Raw genomic sequence first — 21,907 nt, 5'->3', positions numbered from 1 at the left:
TGATAGATGCTCGCATTGCTCAAAGAGGAATACAATTGAATGATGCCTACTTTATACGATCATACGCTAGAACTACAAGAGCATGTATGTAATTAAAGCGTTTCTGAACGTGAGAATGTTTAATAGCACTCTCGTAAGGACCAGGAAAACAAGTTAAATTAGAACAACTAGATGGACACCATGGTCTGAAAAAAGTTTAAGCAGATGTTTTGAGGGTTAAAATTACTTTAGTAGCTCGATCTAATTTCACGTGTAGAGGTTTTACACTGCCCACATCTGTTTAAAATGATGAATGTTGCAAAATTATCAAAAACTATACCGAGCATTTTTTTTTGAAACAATTTTAACAAATCAAAAAGGGAATGAAGAACAGGGTGTTCTCAATGCTCAGTTATGGTATAACTTAATCAGAACTTCCATTCCACTCAGCCCAAAATAACAGTTATATTTAATTTCTGTGTTGTAGTATGCAATAGTAGAATAATTTTTCCGGAAAATCTTGAGGTATTAGTTTCTTCGCCGCAGTGTCAATTACAATGCAGGTAATTTGAAGAATAAAGTAGACAAAATATTATATTCAGTGAACATAAAGCTTCTTAAAAAAAGATTCATCCTAAGTTAGTAGCAAATGAAGGGAATTTCAAAGAATAAGAAGACGAGTGGGATAAAATTAAAATATAAAGGAAAAATATAAAGATATGAACCTTTCTTCCAGGTCGCACAACAACTAATAACTTTTGTAAAGTCTGCGTAAACTTTCCTATAAAAACAAAAAGATAACGATTTAAAATAAAATAAAATAGCTTCGCAAATAAAAATAAGGACAACTTATAAAAAAGAATAATTTAAAATCATAAGAAAAATGAGTAACGCATGACGCTTCAGAATAAGATAACGATACAAAATAAAATAAAATTGCTTACCAAATGAAAAGAAGGAAAACTTATAAAAAAGAATAATACAAAATCATAACAAAAACGGGTAACGCATGACGGAGAGACGAGCTTCAGGGGGTTGAACCGTGAAGCGATCAGGGGACGTAGCCCCCTGTAAAAAAAAAATATTCAATTACGTGGTACGTGTGATACTAGGACACATTCAAATAAAATATGAACTTATATAATTAAAAACTGCGGACCTACGAGTAAAAAATTGTTCCTATAAAAATATATATCTATACGATTTGTAATGTGTTTTTTCGATAAGCACATCGTCAAGAACCTTTATTTTCTCTATGTTAACTTGGAGTCTCATTCAGGTTGATGGATCGCAATTAGGGGATTGGGAAAACTTTAAAATGTTTTACTCTCCCGTTATTCGTAAGTTATTTTCCAACAAATCGTCACCTTTCGGCCAAAGTATCACAAGCGCCATGGGACGTTTAAAAATTTCCGCCGCCATTTTATTTTTTACAGAGACATTATTAGTTGAATCTGTTTAAAAATTTTACTGAATTTCATCAGTAGCACAAAGAAAATTCATTGAATTTTTCAGATAGCTTCGTTGAACAATTCCTCTATAAAAAAATAAAATGGCGGTGAAAATGTTGAAACGTCGTATGGCGCTTACAATACTCTGGCTGGAAGGTGACGCAATAAGGCTTCTTGAGAACAAGGTTAATAAAATGAAATGAATGATGATCTCAGAAAAATACTTACCGACGGCTCTTTGCAATGGCTTTGGTTTGTTTTTCCAAGCTATGAAGACAAGATACACTGGAACACTAGTCAAAATCATCAGACACCCGATACCTAAAACAAAATTACACTCCTCTTAATGTACATTTAGTTATTTCCTCACAATGTAAATAGTCGGTATGATTTTGGTTACTTATTTAAAACAAATTTACTCAAATTATTTCATCTTTCAAGGTATGAATGGACTGATATAAAGTTTTGACTGTTAATAAGACTCAAATTTTACTCTTTAAGATAATTTATAGGAGTAACGAAAAACGCATAACACCTGTTGCGCGAGGCAGCTCGAGTGGTTGAATTGGAGATCAGTGGCGATTCTTGAAAGTTGGCAACACTGCTTTTCCTCTAATTAAATGCATGCAAAACAATCGATTCTTGGTGAGGTAGCTTGCCTCATTTATTATCGATCTATCGATATTTTTGATGTGTTTAAATTGAGGATTAAAAGTGTTGCCAACTTCGAAAATCGCTGCTGCTGGAGATGAGAAGGAAGAAGAAAAAAAGAGGAAGAGGAAAGGAGAGGAGGAAGAGGAGGAGGAGAAGAACAATAATAAGAAGAAGAGGAGGAAGAAGAGGGAGACAATGACATTGTGACTTTTTTAACCAGCCATTGGGCTAAGAATATTGTAGCTGAATGCATAGTTTACTTTTCTACCCATTCGTTTAAGTCTCCAAGCCATGTTACCCACTGAATCAGTAGTTAGTATCAAAGAGAAAACAAGAGCCGCAATATTAATCAGTGGTGAGGCGTCAGTGGTCGATTATCGATATGTGCCCATCTGAAGCTATGGTGAAGAATCGATTATTAAGGTGATCGTCGCGAACACCCTGTTGATCGATCCTTTGCCATAGGTTTAAATGGCAGATCAATCGATATATTGCAAATCACGCCCCGCCAGTGATAATTATAATAATTACACCCCCAACAGTTGCACCCCCTTCTTTTACGAGTCGCCTTTGATTGGCTGATTCGATTAGTGCCTATACTTTCGGGGCCATTATGGAAAATGACACGGGGCTAATATTTCATCGAAAATGTCTCGAGGACAAGGAATCATTTATCCGTCGGAGATTTCAAAAATCAAAGATCCAGATTATTCTGAAGAGATTGATGGGTAATACAAGACCCTTTCCTCGAACATCCCGTACAGTTCGACCTGGAATTTTGTTTTTTTTATTGTTTGCAATTGTAATTTGTTGCCAAATATCCTCTCAGAAAATATCTATTTTTGTTGATTGAAGGGTGTTTCGAGGACCCCATCCTACCTGTCTCAACAGGGCTGGCGATCATAGGAACAACAGTTACGAAAACGCTGCAAATTATGTACAACGCGGGGAAGAAGAGGTTCACTTTGATTGGTCGATGTAGTTTTGGTTGTGTGTATCTCAGCACTGGAAGACATAGAACAGCTACTCCGATGGACAACTGTAAGACAAAATGAACATTTATTTTCATTCAGCACTAAGCATTTATTTCTGTCATTACAATCTTTGGCTAAAAATCACCTATGGGCTCCTAGAAAAGGTATTAATTCAAACACCAAATTCTTTGGGCTAATTTAATTGGAATCAACCTTCCTATGCATCAAATTTTGCCTGATTTTTTATGGTTTATTTTTAAAACAGAAAACTGAGTATTATTGATATTTGTAATTTTTTAATATTGTAATTCTATGGTATATTCACAGAAAGTTTAAAGGTTGTAAGAAGTTCAGCTCTCTGTTGAATGAATAAAAAATGAGAGAAAATTAAGCAACGCAAAATGCAATCAAGCTGAGTTCTAATAATCCATCTCTATGTTTACTATTAAAGATATTACGTAAAAAGTTATGAGGAATTCGGAAATCAACTGCTAAGTTGGTTGTTTTCATGTTCTTTTGACACTGATCAAATGGAATGCGAATCATACAAGTACGTCGTCTGTGTTTTTTAAATCGAGTTCATCAGAAATTCTGGAATTGCAAACATTTGCCGTGCTAATACGCACTAATATTTGAATTCCTTTATGATATGAATGAAGAATATTTTTCAAAATTCTAAAAGATAACGGAAAAAATAGTGTTTTAGTGGATAGTCTACAATCGATTATCCAAATCATGGCATTTAAAGTTTTTGGCCGCATTTTTAAGATGCATTTCCGCATAGTCACAATTACTGTATTATGATGAGACAAAAATAAATTGACTTACCCAAGTAGCAAATCCAACGTAATTTATTAACGCGTAAATGTCAGAGACTGTAAGGTACAGCATGGACAGGAACGCCTGTAGGAGAATAGATATACAAACTTAAGTAAAATTAGAAAAATAAGTGTCAATCATAGGAGAGTATGCAAATCTTCGATTTTTAATTTCCTTTCACATTTAATTTTTAGGGGAAAAATTATAAATTTATTTCGAGTTTGAATAATATTTTCTTTATTTTAAAGCCCACTCAATAAAGCAAAATCAAGAATACAGAGGCAATAATTATTAAAATATGCCATCGTAATAGAAAAATCAAAACATGCAAAAATTGTTTGAGTTTGTAGCATTTTTACTATTTTCTCAACTACGATGTAGAATGAATTGGAGATGAAAAACATTTGTGAGGAGAGAGGGGGAGGGGCATCATTAGAGAAAAAATTTGGGAAAAATATAAATTAACTCACAATACAAAGAACAGCAGGCGCAGGGGTTAGTCTGTGAATTTGGATCATTGTTAAAATTTCTGGCATTTGTCCTTCACATGCCCCAGCGTAGAATAACCTGGAATATATTAGCAAAATTAGTGCTATTTTAGTTAATTTTGACGTATTCATGCTAAAAGGAACTATGTTCAACGCAAATCCTATTCAAATAGTTCTTTTTAGCATAAATATGCCCATTTAATGTTGACAACTTAACAATTATTTGAGAAGAAGGCGAATAATAAGGTCTGACATCTTTAGTGTTGAATTTTATCAACTGGTTTTTTTTTAGGTGAATTCTGTAGTTATGTAGGACGCATCTTGATTTCATAATCCTTCCTCTCTCTTTCCCTTTTCTTTTTCTCTATTCAATTCTTTCTTAAATTATTAACACCTTAACACAAAATCTAATACAAATTTTCCATTAAAATCGGCATCAGTGAAAATCATTGGAGAACAATTCAGAAATATTAAATGTTATAATTGAACGGAACCGAAAAAAATATATTATTTTATACCAACTATTCAACTCTCCAGGATTAACATTTCCAGGCGAGTGAAACAGGCAACGCATAATAAAGTGTAACTTGTTGCATTCATGAATCCGAAGGCGCCAGTATAGCTGGTGCAAGCTTTGAGTTTTCTGTTTATTTTGTCTCCTCGTCCTCATTCTTCCTCTTCTTCTCTCTGTTGTACCAACAACATAATTTTTCCCGTGTCAACTCACCTTGAAGATGTTAAAAGTACTCCATTGACTGCTCCAAAAGTAGACATGGCGACGAACACAGGAATTGTCCAAGCCATCACTCCGAAAAGTCGGTCAGCAAAAGTCTGACAGAAATGGAAAACACGATATGATAGATATTTCTCAGAAGACTTTTAAGCAGCGGGAAAGCTACATTCAATAAGAGAGAATACTTGTAAAGAAAATCTCGGAACTGTAGCCTTGGTTATGTGATAAAAGTTTCAGAAAAAGGAAACGACAAACTAGACCACGTTTAGCAGAGGCATGAGAGGAACTAAGCCACATCAGCTATGGCCAAATTTAACGACGCAATTAAAGTTTTTACACCAGAACGTTTGTGCGAAAACCTTGGAAAATTTTAGGGAATTTGCTTCGCACTATGCAGAAAATTTTAGGTAATTTGCTTTGCACTATGCAGAAAATTTACTGAAATTTGCCCGAAAATCCGGAAATCGTTTCCATGTAAAAAATTAAATTGCCCAAGGAAATTTGGCAATGTCTGATGTGGCTTGGTTCCTTTTTGCTTAACGCGGTCCAATTGGGCTCTCTTCATTGTGCAGTCAATTTACACATTGAACATACAATCCATAAATTTTTAAGTCGGAAAGATGTAATTCATCTATTAGAGAAACTTCAATTTTCAGCGAAATTATCGGTGAGGGACAGAATGTCAGGCAGAATATCATTGATTGTCATCTGTCATTTTGTGTCATTTCTCTAATTTCCCAGCAAGTTGTGCTTAGTAGTTTTTTTCGTAATTGACTGCTCTCAATTTTGCAGGAGTTCAGCTTTGCTGGTGCCCTGAGATGAGTAAAATGCGGTCTGGAAATAAGATGCGGGTTTAGTCTGAAGAACAGCTACCTATTTGGATTACATTTTGCAATAAGGAATCACTTGATTTCTGACTCTTCCATAAAAGCACCTTTCTGCATAGGGAAACCAATGACACACAATGTTGCTTCTAAAATGAGCCAGGAATAGTGGTTCCTTATTGCAAAATGTGGTCCATTTGTAACTGGTCACAAGTAAGAGGGAATTAGTCATCGAAAACTCAAAATTCGGTTATTGCTACCGGAACAATAGGAACAAAAGAAACATATATGTATCATTCTATGATCAGGACACGAATTGCCACATTGCAGTGCTTTGTAACACCCTTTATTAACGAAAAAATGGATCAAGCTCTCTTGTAACATAACATCCCATATAATATTACAAGATTAAGTCATCATTAAGATTCAAAAATCAAGAATTAGGAGTCAAGATTAAGTCATTAGAGTAGTGCTTAACGCATAACGCATAACGCCTGAGGAGGCAAATGCAAGGGGGCGGGGGCGCTAGCGCTCAGGAAGCGTAGCCCCCTAACATTTTAGAACATTTTAGAGAATTCTTCGGCGACATCTTAAAATCAAATTTTCCCACCCAACTCGACAAAAATCACTGCTGAAAATGTCATCATATTTTAAGGCCCCTTTTCCTTTTACGGTATGAAGTTTAGCTAAAGACCCTGAATTTGAAAATACGTTAACTCACCACTGCTACAGCTTCGGAATTCAGCACCTCTTGCGGTGAGAGTGTCGTGTAGAACGCAACATTCGCCAGCACGTAGACGACAGTCACCAAAGAACACGATATAGCTATGGCTTTCGGTAGGTTCCTGATAAAATCAAAACAGAGAAAGTGATCTTAAAATTACCGCTGTCAGTTAATCATACCCTTAACCTAAGGTTAAGGATGCTGGTGCGTCAAACATTAAAGAGTAGGACATAAATATTATATGATGTCTTCCACAGCGGCATGTAGGCAGGTAGGCTCCTGATAAAATGTGCGATTTCTTTCGACATTTTTGCAGTGGTGAATGCATAGCTGAATTGCACTCCAGCTAGAATTGTTTTAGCAAATGGGTGGTTTTTATACGAGGAATAAAAATAAACAAGTGGTTACAAATGAAAACAAAATAATATGAACTATGCAAAACGATAACTGGGCATCGGAACTTGGCGGTTTTGAAAACGCCTTCAAATGCGGCGTGATACCTCACGCATTCCGGAGAGTTCAAATAGTTGTATCATTGCTCCGTGAGAATGTGACGGAAGATTTAAATGGAAATAGCCTTCATGCACGCTGGGCTTGTCGATTTCCCAGGGATTAGTCCAGATCGCTAACATCCAATCAAGAGTCCAATCTAGCCAATGCTTAGAAAGCGTGAGTAATTTTGCTACAGGTTAAGCAACTTTAGAAAATTGATGGCACTACCAGTAGTGAAAGAACTTGATCGGATCGAGAGAAATTTCCTCTTGAATCTGATTATAAAGCTTTAATAAAGTTTAAATAGTAATGTGTAATAATGGTTTTTGATCAAATAAGATTTTATCAAGGACTGTTCTGCTAAGTATTCTGTTTCAATAATCTTACTACAGGTGGTAGCAATTAACTGCTCTCATGGGGGCCTGGCGGTAATTCAAAACTAGGAACCAAAAGTCTCATTTTGCTAGGATTTTGCTTTAATTTTCGGTTTCTAAGGCTTAACTTCAAAAATATGATATATTATAATCTGGCGGTAAAGATCGATTCATCCAAAATAGATGAGAGATAGACATTCCAAATTAAGGGGGAAAGTGCTGCATCTTTCAATCTGGAAATATTGAACCACATAAATTCTACTGAGAAACTAATTCTTGAATTATCTTCGGAACGTTTCATCCCACAAAAATCTGAAAAAGAAGTATTCTCCCGCCACAAATCTGCTGAAAATAGCCAAAATTTCAGTTTTGGTTCCTAGTTTCAAATGCCCATGGATTTTTCCGCCAATGGCGCTCACAAAACTATTCACTCTCTTCCGCCGATGTTAGCGATCTGGACTAATCTGTGCAGAGAAAGTGCTCTTAAAATTACCGCTATTAGTTATACTCATACCCTCAACTTAAGGTCTGGAACTCACGTTATTCTGCTTAGTTAGTTGGTGAGGAGAATCAAAGCGCCTTCATTGATTCCCATATGCAACACATACAACATACATCCGTTAAGTACATATAAATAGTTGTATTCAAGGATCACAATGAACCGCTCCGCGCTGTGTATTTTGCTCTATTTTTGACACTTTATCAGCGGTCTTGATTGAGTATTTTAGGCTTTGACCAAGCTCATTTCTCTAATTTTAGTATTCTTGAAACATTGAATGCATTTTAAAAGGGTAGCTTTTTCATTTTTAGTCAGCTCAAAGTACATTTTACGAGGTTCAGCAACATAATATACGTATTTAAATTGTAGAAATAAAAAAATATTTTTACCTCACGGGATCCTTTAACTCTTCTATTATGAAGTTGAGGTAGTTCCTGTAACAAAGAAAATTAGAATATGACATGCTTTGCCAATATCATCATCTTTACATGCAAAAAATCTGTAAAAGACTGGATAAGAAACTGAAAGAGAAACTTTGTTCGAAAAATACCTGAAGCTTTGCATTATGTTTATTAAGGTAAAAGCTCATGGCAAGTAGCTTGATTCTACTTTCTTATGAAATTTTTGAAAATGCATCCTAGATCCGAGTGTTAAAAATATTTAATTAATCTGCTTTTGGAAGAAATATTATGAATTGAAAAAATCCAAAAAAAAAGGTTTCGCTTACCAGCCGTTATATGCGAACAGTCCAGAGTAAAATGACAGTGCTATGGACGTAACTTCCGTTGTGGTGTTGTCAAACGTAAAATGTTGAGTTTGTCCTGCAACATCAAAAAACAACAACATCTTAAGTAAACAATTGCCAAAAGTAACCTTCATATTAAAAAACTGTAATTTTATACAGTGAAAGAATATTCAAAAAGAAAATTAGATGTAAAAATCTCACACAAGTAGAGGCTCGTAATAATTGTATTATTCGATTATTTTCTCCCTTCAAAATTTCACTCCTGGATTTTAATGTCACAGGAGAGTCAAAAATCCAACTAATCGCTGCATCTATTGTGACGCAGGTAGCCCGGTAAAAGTTTGGTTTGCCGTTGGTGAAAGCAAAATCAAAGCTTCATCGTTAACTTTTCTACAAGTTCTAGTAGCGTGATTTCTTGTCAAATTTCGATGAAATGGGGGAGAGAGGGTGACTTTGACTAGCGTCAAGTCCTTTGAGATCACTTCAGTAAGAAGAAATGAAACAACTCTACGGTCTATGACTTTGAGCACCGCATTGCTGCATTTCTGCATTCCCTTGCTAGTACGTGGTTTTTTAGACGTCTGTATGTGCTTGGTTTCCTTTTCTGAACTCAGCGTATTTGAAATTAATAAAACCTTTATGAGAGGCCCTTTTCATTCCCCTTTGTTGATTAATGGTTTCCATTTGAAATTCCAGTAGCCAACGCGTGATATCCCGTGCTTGCTGGTTGTCGAACATAGCCAAATAGTCTCCTTCCTTACGCAATTTCACTCAGTGACTTGGATTTCCCAGTGCGATGCGACAAATCTGCCACGTTATGAACAAAACGTAGTGTGAACATTCCGGCGTTGTCAAATTTCCTGTGGTCACAAGGGAATCCACTTAAGTTTCTCGGAATATATTCCATTGAACCTCATTTGATGGATTAGGGTCTTAGTACCTTATTATTCTCGAGTATTTCGCCTATTTTCGAGTTGGGAACGGACACTTTCCATTCTGTGCCGGAGGCCGAAAGTTCCGGGCTTAGCTCCCGGAGTAATCGAAGCTGCGGCTCCAGAACCCGGAACTTACGGCCTCTGAGCCCGGAATGGACGGTATGTCTATATAGCCCGTAACTTTTTTTTTCAGTGTACCAGTCAGGAGGTATCGTTCCTTAGGCCGTGTCTCCACGGGACGTTTCATTAGATTTGTTCCAGTGAAAAATCTCACTTGCGAAGTTGCGGAAAATATCGAGTTAGTCAATAATAATCACAGTGCCAACTAAGAGTCATTGTGGAGTGTCAGGAATGACTTAAAAAGAGGTAGACATTTTGTTGTGTCGTTGAACGGGAAAAAAGCCCAGAAGTTTTATTCCTGCAATGGAGAATTTGCATGCAAATGTTTTATAGCTTCATCTGAAAGTGCCGAAAGAGCTGATTTCACTGTATTTTTTATAATTTTTTTCTGATATGGGAAATAGTATAAAAATAGATATAAAGTGAGAAAACGCACCGCCTAGTGACGTCGTCTGCCGGCATTTCCCATTTCAACACACGTATTTCAGCAGATTAGATCATTTTGTCATATCTTCTCCAACAGTTGTTCAATTCATGAACCAAGGGTATCTCGTGTTCAGTTCACTCCGTAGTTTCCACTTAAACACGAAATTCATCGAATTTCAGACACCTGCAAATTTTCTATTCCCTTAAAAGCTCTCTTTTCGCAGAGAGAGTTACGCAAATTACCAAACCCCAATACTTGTGCGAGACTCTGTAACGCTATGAACGGCATTTTTATCATCCGATCTTGACCATCTTTGGCTCGTTTTAAAAGAAATTGTAGTGTACTTTTATTTCAAAAACTATTTTTGCCGTAATCTCCATTATAAACGAGTTATTTCGGCTTTTCGGCCGAAAAATGTCATCAAATTTTAGACACCTCACCGAGAAAAAAACACATTGGATCTAGAGTCCAGACTCTTAAAAACATCGACAAGAAAAAATACTCTTAATTCAATCAGATTTTAAGCTTAAATCAAGAACTAAGCCTCTTAATTTGATCGGATTTCCTTTTGATTTAAGCTCAAATCTGCTTGAATCAAGAGTCCTTTTTCTTGTCTAATGTTTCAAGAGTCTGAACTCTAGATCCAATGTGTTTTTTTTCCAGTGCTGCAAATTCTCTATCATAGTTTTATCGGCGGAAATATGGCACAGATCCAAGACTCATGCGGCGTTTCAGCTTAGGAAAACAGAAAATCCAGCCTCGGAATGCGTAGGATAATCCGGTTGACACGTACCAACGTACCACGCGGGGATAATAACTCCATTTGCTCCGGCAATCATCCACACGCCGAGCGGGAAAATCGAGCCGGGAGGCGACACATCGGACGTATTCATGCTAAAAGGACGTATGTGCATAGGTTTCGCGTGAGACATAGGTCCTTTTGTCATGAATAAGTTCATGTAATCGAATTGATCGCTGATCCGACTGGAGATCTTTCCTAGATCAAGATCGGACCCGGATCCTGGCTGATCCGCATGGGAGCCGAACCTCCGGCGCGCGGTCACCTAACAAAGTCGTTCCTCCCCGGATACAGTGCGGATATTGGCCAATGAATGGCACGTGACTGGAATGTCTGCCGCAATAGCGAAGAGGGCAGTAAGTGTCAAATTTTCAAAATCGAGTTTCCTTCAAAATTCGTTGAATATCTTTTAGGTGAAATCACTGAAATAATTGAAACTGAAATTCATATTATTTTCATTAAAACGAGATGTATGAGAAAAGCCGTGGGTGCGCAAAAAATGATGCTGAGCAGGAAGGGACAAATTTTCAAAATCGAGTTTTCTTCAAATTCGTCTAATATCTTTTAGGTGAAATCACTGATATAAGTAAAACAGCAAAGTACATCTCATTTTCATTAAATCGCGACATGTGAGAAAACTGTAGGTGCGCAAAAATGACCTTGTTTCAGGCAAAAGAGCCGTAGGTAACATTATTTCTCCAGAGAGCCGATGAAATCAGTGCTTTCAAGTAAAGTGCGACCCTCAACCGCCAATAAACACACGTGCACGTTAGGAGGGCGATTATAAAAAAAATGGTCTTGGATTTTGGCTCTTGGTAAAAATTTGGGAGATAGGTAACATGAATGGAGCTGGAACAAATTTCGGACCGATCCGTCAAATTTGAGGGTGCGCACCCCCTTTCGATATAGAGAACTCGCGATTTCTTTCATTTTCACATTCGGGAAATTTTACAACTTTGCCATGATAGCGAAGAGAGCAGTAAGTGTCAAATTTTCGAAATCGAGTTTCCCTCATAACTCGTCGATTATCTTTTAGGTGAAATCACTGAAATAGCTAAAACAGTAAAATCCATCTTATTTTCATTGAAACGAGACGTATGAGAAAGCCGTAGGTGCGCAAAAAAATGACGTTTGTTTCAGGCAAAAGAGCCGGTAGGTAACATTATTTGGACGTATTTCCACCAAACAGACCTATGTGCGGGTGAGAAATATGGGGTGTGCTCTAGGAAGCTGCATAAGAAGCAATGTAAAAGTGGGCGTGGTTCCTTTTGAAGAATTGGAAAAAGCGGGATTTTACATTCTATCAAAGAGACCTATGTGCAACTGAATGCGGAACTCATGAGCCGCGGGCATGGCAAGAGAGCGTTGTGGACAGGGCTCACGAGTTAAAGCGCCCCGACGACCATCTCCCCGTCGTTCGAGTGCGCACTATCATTGCCGCTGACCGTCACTGGCGCACAATTATTCCCATTCACTCTTACGCAAAGAGAACTAACGAGCACACCCCACATTTCTCACCTCCACATAGTTCTCTTTGGTAGAATTACGTCCATTTCTCCAGAGAGCCAATGCAATCATGCTTTCAAGTAAAGTGCTACCCTCTTCCACTAATTTTTGACATGAAAATGTGTTGTGTGTTCCAAAACGCAACCACGAAGGCATGCAGATGATATCACTTACGGCTGTCATGCCAATCAATAACCTAACATGAAAATAAAAAATGTCCTTTTTATGTAGGTAATTGAATGAAATCGGTCGATTTTTAAGCATAGCCAAACGATTCCTAGGAGTCTTCCGGATGATTAGTGGCAATTTGGCAAAGAACGGAGACAGCTTTCATAAAAAATTTTCGGTCAGAGGCTTCTAAGCCCGTTTCCTCAAGACTACCATTTTTGCACTTACAGCTCTCTTCACGAGTAAGTGACATTATTCCTCCCGAAGCCATGAAATCAGTGCTTTCAAGAAAAGTGCGACCCTCAGCCGCCAATTAACATCTCCAGAATCCATTCAAAAATTGTCTGAGATGGCATGTCTGACGGTTCGCCAATTGTCCGACTCAATTTTCCTTTGCATCACTCCCATCCGCATTGCACCTCTACCTCACTTTCGGCTGCAACGGTGTGCGAAAAATCAGTTCTAAATGTGCGTCATTACTGCCGAGAAAAATGATCAATACCGGCGAAACCGGGCACAAGCACAACTGGACGTATTTCTATCAAACGGAACTTATGTGCATTATGACGTGAGGCCTATTATGCACATCTTCTTGTGGGTCTCAGGGCGCATGTTTGAATGCACATAGTTCCGTTTGATAGAAAATACGTCCAACTGATGAATCGATTATTCCATTAGAAGCGCACCGCTCCCCTGGTTGCCAAAACAACGGATTTAACCATCGCAGAAAGCTCACTAGGCCTTTAAAACTGAACCTAGCAAAGGGATGTCATCTTGGTCACTGACTTCATTAATGCTCCAATAATTTTGCAAACTCCAGACCACCCAATTTTGAGAAATGCATTACGTTATCTTCTATACTATAAGCTCCGAGACCTCCTAAATTTGCGTACCTGGTAACGCTTAGTTCCAGCGTTCTACCGGGCCGATTTTCATGATTTTTGCGGTTATCGACATGTGATAGTCTTTAAATGAGCCCGCTGTCACAGAATTGAAAATAGGATCCATGTTTTTTTAGATACATGCCCACGGTCATGGGTGTCGCACTTAGTTGGCTCACAGTTCCGTTTGCTTAATTGGAGAAGCGGGATTTCACGTTCTGTCAAACGGAACTATGTGCACAGTGTATGAGCCGTGGGCACGTATCTAGAGCCTTGTGAACAGGGCTCATGAGTTAAGCGGCAGGTGGGAGAGGCGCGACGGAGGCTTCGTCACTGGCGCTTTATATTTCCCATTCATTCTTTTAGCCCGGGTACTAACGAGCGCACCCCATCTTTTCCCCTGCACAAAGGTCTGTTTGATAGAAGTACGGCCAATTTCAGCCAGCTGTATTCGAAGCTCTTGGTCACATTCGCCGATCTAGCAACCGCGGTGGTGCTGGTGTGGCGGTCGGGAAATATTTCAAGAGCGCTACTGGACGCTGTCCGGTCCGCACTTTCACTCTCTCCCTCCACGACTCTCTCCCATCTCGGCTGTCGCTCAGCGGAGCTCAAGGTCGCTGCATCCGATTTCCCGAGCCGAAACGGGGGTGCACCGTATGCAATCTCCGACGGAGATCGATCGCCCCCGGAAAACGGAAAATTGCACTCCACTCCACGGCCCCGCCGCGGCGGGCGGAAAATGCGAAAATTGGACCCCGCCAATCGGAAATGCATAACCGAACAATGCGAAATCGATCATGTGATAAGAATCTACTTATTCACTCCTGCCTATTTTTTATCGATGACTCGCCGAACGCATAACGCTGGGCACTGCGGTGCGGCGGGGACTCTGTATGGATGTAATTCAATTTCGACAAATCTTACGTTCAACAGCGGGCTGATCGTTGAATGGTAGACAAAGCGATAGACAAAGGAGACATAGGCATAGGCGGTTCTAGACATTCATGCTTGGGGGTGCCCAGAGGTGGAAAATGTCGGAGACCGGCCCCGAAGGGGACGGTCGCTCAGGGGAGGCCTAAGTTTCGGCCCTCAAGTTTTACCCCTTTCCTACCCTCCTTTCTCTTTCTCTCTCCTTCCTTTCTACTTAAATATCTATACATTTAATGTAGAAAATTTTTAGCAAAACTTTCCATCAAAACTACAGTCTTACCATAAAAAAACAGTAGATTCTTTGTAAAACACGGCTATCAACATTAATTCTGTTTAAAACATTTTCAATTAATTGCTGGGATTTTTTCTCAGTGTGCGCGAATACAGAATCTTTAAACCCTGGTAAAAATTGGCGATAGGAGCTGCGTTTCAAAATACCATAGGGGTTCTTATAGACGGCTAAAGAGGGCTATTGAAAATCATATAGCTGGCTGTAGAAAGCTGAGCAACTCATATAGCCGGGCTATACGAAGCTATAACAAAGTATACAGTCGGGCTATAGTTCCTATCGCCGGGCTAAACACATTCTCGCCATTGGCTATAAAAGGCTATAAGAAATTGTGTAGAAATTCGTGTGCTTTGGAAATCATTAAGATTGATACGGAACTACCTTAATATTTACAAAACACACTATTTATATTTTCCTTTAAAACATATTTTTTTTTCATCAATTAAAATGAGATGGTCCATACAGAGTGTGCAAACATTTCAAAATCATGAGCTGAAAAACGCCGACTCCGCGAGATTAAATATTAGAGCCTAACACAAAGCGGAGCGGCGACGCATTGGTGCCTACAAACCTAACAGGGATACTTCACGCATTGCGCGGCGACGCACTGGCGCCTACAAACCTAACAGGGATACTTCACGCATCGCGCGGCGACGCACTGGCGCCTAACAACCTAACAGGGATACTTCACGCATTGCGCAATGCGTGAAGTATCCCTGTTAGGTTTGTAGGCGCCAATGCGCGTTTCGCGCTCTCTGCCCGCCCGCCGCGCCGCAGCGTGCCGAGGCGTCTGAAGCAACTATTTCACACCAGAGGTATTGCACAGTATCATACGAAACTGAAGGCGCTCTAATATATTAGGAATGGCAGGCATCCATCAAAAGTACGGAGCTTTCCTCGCAAAATAAATTAAGATACTACGGCGATAAAAGAGAGCGGTAGTTTAAAAACTAACTAAGTCTTAGTATCCGTATTTAGTAACGTTTAGCATAAACTTTATCGTCCGGCTGTTACTTAATCGCCATCGGCTATAAAAGGCTATAAGAAATTGTACAGCCGGCTACAGAAGCTATTGGAAATTTTACAGCCGGCCTTAGGTCAATGGTATTTTGGAACACAGATTTTACTGCCAATTTTTACCAGGGAAAGCAGTAATTTCACGGTTCCGATAACCGTACTTAATTTTTGCTTGGGGGTGCCCGGCACCCACTGGCACCCCCGTAGAACGCCTATGGACATAGGGAGTAGGGAGCGACTCTATTGGTTGAGTAGAGTAGCTCCTGTGGACTAAGGAGGGAAATATTGGACTATTACCATTGGGTCTCTCGTGAGTTACCGTTAGTAAGTCCATTACCACCTACCTCCTTTGTCTATTTTAACCATCCGCTACCACTAATAGGATCCCTCCATATCCATTTTGCCTTCTTTGTCTATCGCTCTGTCTAACAATTCCGACAAACAGCCCCTGGATAGCGTTATGGTGAATCTGATAATGGCGGTATGTTCATGTCCAAGTAGCACAGATTGCAATAAATTGCAATTATATTGAAAAACAATCAATAGAGTCATAAAAGGCGTTGGCGGAGAGATGATGCGTTCGTTATCAGTTGCCCGATAACTTTTGAGAAGATAGGCACATGTGGCGTTTGGGTTTCACAGAGCGCCAGAGTGCGTCGTAAGAACGACTTTTACGTATGTTTTGTAAAATTATTGATACTGCTTCGGAGCCTTCCGTATGTTGCCCATCTGGTGATGGGTACTTGACTAGGGGCCGTGGTTAGGCCAAGTGATGATGTTACGAAAATTCTCGATAGCCTTGTAATTCGGTTGCTTGAACCGAAAATGCAGTTCTTAGAAACGAAAGTACGGTTACATCAGCCAAATTGCACGGTTATATTAACCTGAGTCCACTGTCCAAGACCGCACTGTTTTTCTTAGAGCACGTATATACTCCAGATCACCCCAATCTACACATCCAATAGACACCTGGACATTTCTCTGCCGAAAGAAAATGCGGCACTCATGAGCCATGGGCAAGTGACAAGAGCCTTGTGGGCAGGGCTCATGAGTTAATGCTGTCCACCCACGCGGAGCCGCGGCGGCTTCGTTGCTGCTGACGTCACAGGCGCTATATACTTCCCATTCATTCTTACGGCCGTCGACTAACGAGCACATCCCATCTATCCCACCTGCCTCTGGCTCCGTTCGGCAGAAATACGTCCAGTTGGCGCTTACCTCCGTTTGCTTTAATGTAAAATCCCACTTCTCCATTTCCACCAAAGGAATCACGCCCACTTTTACATTAGTTCTTATGCAGCTTTCTAGAGCCCACCCCATATTTCCCACCTGTCTTTAGTTCCTTCAAGCAAAAGTACGTCCATCTTATTAACAAGCCTATATGTAAAATTCACAACGTAGCCAACGCTCGAATCCTCGGACCAGAATCGCCTAATTACGCGAATTTGAGGTTATATTGGGCCCCGCGTTCCATATTTCTCGTGGTTCCCCATCTCCATTCCGTCCGCCGACAATGGCTCCGCCGAAGCACGCGCTGACAATAATTGGTTTCTCGCCGCGGACAATGCATGCGTGAGAAGCGCCCGGCCGACCGCGGTCCTCCGCCAGATGAGCCGCGAAACTCGGCAAAAGTTAGAGTACCTGTATGCGGGAGAGTATTGCCATCTCTGTGCCGCTCTCTCATTGGTTCATCAGTTTTGAGTTTTGGGTTATCATGGAGCTCCAAAGTTGGACGATGTAAACAAACCCGATCCAGAGGAATACGTATTATCGGCTGAGAAATGAATGATAATCACACTCAATGGTTAACTGTTGGCAAAAATATCCATTAAGGTGATTCGACGGACGAGATTTTTTGTGTCAGAGCGATATGCGATATATCGCATCGATTTGTTCCATAATCTCAGCTACTTGTCATTTTTTTCGAATTTTGAGATCGAACCTATGTTGTCATGAGATTGAAGAATTCATGTACCAAATTTGACAAACAAATTCAACGTAATAAAGGCGTGGTTTTTTTAAAGGAAAAATATAGCATTAGATACTGATATCAAAACTATATTTTTCGTTATGAAAAAAACCACGCTTTTTTACGTTGAATTTCTTTGTCAAATTCGGAACATTAATTCTTCGGTCAGCTAAAATTATGGAAAAATCGATGCGATATATCGCACGTCGCATTGACGCAAAAAATGGCGTCCGTCGAATCACCTTAAAGGTCAAGGCGAACTCAAATCAGAAGTTGATCATAAAAAAATTTCTATCACATCCAAAATCATGTCTAGAACTTTGTAGAACTTGGTTGCCATCTTGTCTGTTTACATTGGACCAAACTAGGGGCGGAGGGGCTGGGGTTTGTTCAAATTTGTCCAACTTTGGGGCTCCATGATAGCCGACCAATCAGAGAGCAGCACACTATTTCTGTAGAAAAAAGATTGAGATAGCAATACTCTCCCGTATACAGGTACTCTAGCAAAATTTGCCGGGGTAGAGTGAGGATTTCTTTTTAGATTCGGCAATGATGCTCGCGACGAACTTGAGAAAAATGGACCCCCGGACGAGGGGGAAGGAGGCTGCGGCAGGACTGCTCCGATGGCAGCAACGTCATTCGTGAGGGAATTGCCCGCGAATAATTGTCAAAATCGATTAGTTTGGTCCGGGCTTGGCGCTTGCACGCCCCAAGTTGTCAAGTGGACCGTGATGGGCTCGACGAGGGCTCACTTTGAAAAAACTCTCCGGGTCTGAGAGGCGCGATCTTGGTCTGTGCAACGAACATTCTGCCGTGCTAAGGAAGAACGCCGTACACGGAGAAAAAAACTTCGTGCGTGGGACCCGAAGTTTAGGTCATATGGATCTCTGAAGTTTTCGGATTGAGCATCTGAACACGTAAGGTCCAGCTGCTGAGGTTTGGATCACACATCTGAACTTCAGTTTTTACATCTGAAGTACTTCAGACGTAAGAACTGAAGTTTCAGATGTGTGATCCGAACCTCGACAGTAGACCTAAAGTGTTCAGATGCTCAATCCGAAAACTTCAGAGATCCATATGACCTAAACTTCGGGTCCCATGCACGAGGTTTTTTTCTCAGTGTATGATCATTCGACAGTTGCCAAATTTCCTTTGACAAAATGTTCATTTTTTGAGAAAAGTTATGAAAAATTGCCCTATAAGTTTCCAGAAATTTTCGGTGGAATTGCGAAAAAAATTATAATAAGAACCTCCCATCTCTACCAATTTGATTGCTGCATACTCCCAATGTCTCCTTTTTCTATGCCTTGTCTATCAATTTCCAGAATGACAGGAACTCTGCAATGCCACGAACTAAAATATGTGGTTTGGGAGTTTCACCGACTAAATTGATTTAATTTTCCGATAAGGAACTGAATTTTCTAATTCATCCATGAAAGCACTTACCTCCATAGGGATAGTAATGTTATAACGCCGTTCTTAAAATGGGCAAGAAATAGTAGTTTTTTTATTGCAAATGTTAGTAAAAATGGACCACATTTTGCAATAAGAAACCAATATCCCTGGCACTCCTCTAACTTAAGGGCGTATCTCAATTTCCGCATGAGATCGAGAAAGCATAGATTCATATCTAAAAACAGGGCTCACGTGAAAATTGAGATACGCCCTTTCGTCAGAGGAGAGACGATATGTGCTATTGGTACTCCTAAGCAGAAAGGTGCTTTTACAGAAGTGCTGTAGATATTGGTTCCATATTGCAAAATGTAATCCAAGTAGCAAACGCATCATTTTTTTAATTGAGAAAATGTCAACGAACATGTTTGTGCGAATCGACAACGCTACTACAGCAGAGAAAATTCTTCCTCGTTAAAAGCAGTCGTGTCGACAAGCTACCCTTGGACGGACACACATGCGCATTTTGGCGGCGGCATGAAATATATAAGCAAAACACGTCCGAGATAGTCGATTGTCTTTGGCCGCGGATTTGACACATGTCACCCTGGCACTCCTCGAGGATCAATCGAATTCGGAGTTGGTTGGCCCGGACCAGGACAATCGTCAGGAATAAATAAAGGACGAGACAAGAGAATCGAATTTTAGAAAGTTTCGATGTGACGTCCGCTTGGAACAAAGGGCGCGCGGTGTAAATTGGTGACCGGAATTAGAGCCTCCGACATCGACACTTGGACGAGGAGCAGGATCGTCATACGTGACCTCATCGTGAATGTTACTTTGAGACTGCGTTTGGGCAGTGTCAAGCAAAAGAATGCCATCAACAAATGCGAAAATTCCTGTGTATGTGCTAAATTATGTAGCGTCGAGGAAAATTCTGCCGTGCTAAGGGAAAACGCCGTATGAGCATTCAGACGTTGCCAAGTTTCCTGCGCTTAAAACTGAATTTACTGGGAAAATGGACCACCAGGCAAGGTACGAGTTACAGGATTCTGATACATATTGCTTAACCAAAATTTCACGTAGAACACTACTCGCGCAACGAAAATGACTGAAACCAACACACCTAACGAAGATATTAGCGTTTTTATTTCACATTGGTTACGAGGAATTTGAACTGCCCGCTCACAAGAAACTCAAAGCTCCACGTGAGTCAAATCGCGCACTACAATGGTTTCGGCAATCTTCTCTATCGAGCAATGTCTCACCATGTGTTGTTCAAACTATAAGCAATTTGCTATAACTGAGCCAAAGCGTCAAGCTTAAGGTTGCTAGATTTTCATAGCGCAGAGACGTGTCATGATAACGTTTAGCGCGCGATGTGAATCACGTAAAGCATTGAGTTTTCATGAGCGGATGGTTTGAATTCACGCATCAAGAATCATTAAAGATCTTCGTAAGGAGTTGATTCGGTAATTTTCGTTGTGTGTATGGTGTTTTGCGTGAAATTTTGGTTAAGAAACATGTGTCAGAATGCTGAAATTCGTACCTTGTCTAGTGGTCCATTGTAAATATTATACTCCAAAATTTTCAGACACTTTTATAGGCATTTTAATCTAAAATACCTAAAAATCGCAAGGAAAAATATGCATGAATGTGGTCAAAAATACATGTTTCATCAAGGGAAATTTGGCAACTCTCGAATGTTCATACGGTGTTCTTCGTTAGCAAGGCAGAATTCGTGGCTTAGTTTGTCGTTTCAAAACGTCGGTTCGCTGTTGTAGAAACTGGGGTAAAAAGTTGAGTTTTTGATAAAAAAAGAGGCGTATGCAAAAACGACATTTTTCGCCCCCCACTAAAACTTATTCAAACTTCGTCTATCAGTTACTAATACTGGAGCGCTTCTTTCCCCAAATTTTCAGACCCCCAAAAAATTTTGGGGGGGCGCTAGGGGGGGGGCGGAAGTCAAAACCTGTGACCCTCGATATCTTTCGAACGAAACAAGATATTGAGGCCCGGTTTGGACGAAAAATCGTCTAAAATTGCATATTTTAAGATTCTAAAGGTCAAAATCCCAAAATTAAATTTTTAACTTAACTTATGTGCTTTTTTTCAGTTTTTGAGGAAAAACAATTTCTTTTAAACAGATTAAACTGAAATTTCACATTTTTTGATTTGAACCAAAACCAGTTTTTAAATTGTTCGTCTTTTTCCGCATCCAACGAGTGGTCGTATAAGCTGGGGAACCGAACGGTTCCGGAGTTATGATCGATTGAAGTTTCCGCTCAACGCGCGCCGACCGATTTTCGCGCGCAAAAAAGTCGGATTTGACTGTTATTAAATCAGATTTAATGTTCAAACTGAGCAAAATGCATTATAAGGGACTCTTGAGGGTCGCTGAGTCCAGAAATTACAGATACTTCCAAAAAATTCACGTTTTTAAAATTACAGCTCCGTAGCGCTATTTTAGAGGCCCACTGAGCGCCGACCGGCCGCTCAGTGGTCCTGTACGGAGCTGTAATTTTAAAAACGTGAATTTTTTGGAAGTATCTGTAATTTCTGGACTCAGCGACCCTCAAGAGTCCCTAATAATGCATTTTGCTCAGTTTGAACATTAAATCTGATTTAATAACAGTCAAATCCGACTTTTTTGCGCGCGAAAATCGGTCGGCGCGCGTTGAGCGGAAACTTCAATCGATCATAACTCCGGAACCGTTC

The 21,907-nt window shown here is 39.9% G+C and overlaps 1 protein-coding gene across 2 annotated transcripts in view; it reads right to left on the bottom strand.

Annotated features, from left to right (window-relative positions):
- LOC140225358 (Y+L amino acid transporter 2-like) overlaps positions 1 to 21,907 on the bottom strand; it is a 118,476-nt gene that overhangs the window by 4,798 nt on the left and 91,771 nt on the right. The window contains exons 4-12 of one of the 2 annotated variants that reach the window (XM_072303941.1): positions 8,739 to 8,832; positions 8,401 to 8,445; positions 6,644 to 6,767; positions 5,093 to 5,196; positions 4,348 to 4,444; positions 3,887 to 3,961; positions 2,964 to 3,123; positions 1,659 to 1,751; positions 705 to 760 (exon numbers count right to left, since the gene is read on the bottom strand). In XM_072303941.1, the coding sequence (XP_072160042.1) occupies positions 705 to 760; positions 1,659 to 1,751; positions 2,964 to 3,123; positions 3,887 to 3,961; positions 4,348 to 4,444; positions 5,093 to 5,196; positions 6,644 to 6,767; positions 8,401 to 8,445; positions 8,739 to 8,832 (848 nt within the window). The remainder of the gene's footprint in view (positions 1 to 704; positions 761 to 1,658; positions 1,752 to 2,963; positions 3,124 to 3,886; positions 3,962 to 4,347; positions 4,445 to 5,092; positions 5,197 to 6,643; positions 6,768 to 8,400; positions 8,446 to 8,738; positions 8,833 to 21,907) is intronic. The other variant, XM_072303940.1, reaches the window with a different exon arrangement.

Source organism: Bemisia tabaci, chromosome 9, assembly GCF_918797505.1.
Source record: "Bemisia tabaci chromosome 9, PGI_BMITA_v3".
Classification (NCBI taxonomy): domain Eukaryota; kingdom Metazoa; phylum Arthropoda; class Insecta; order Hemiptera; family Aleyrodidae; genus Bemisia; species Bemisia tabaci.
The sequence above is the reverse complement of the archived record's forward strand: the minus strand, read 5'-3'. Positions and strand labels throughout refer to the sequence as shown.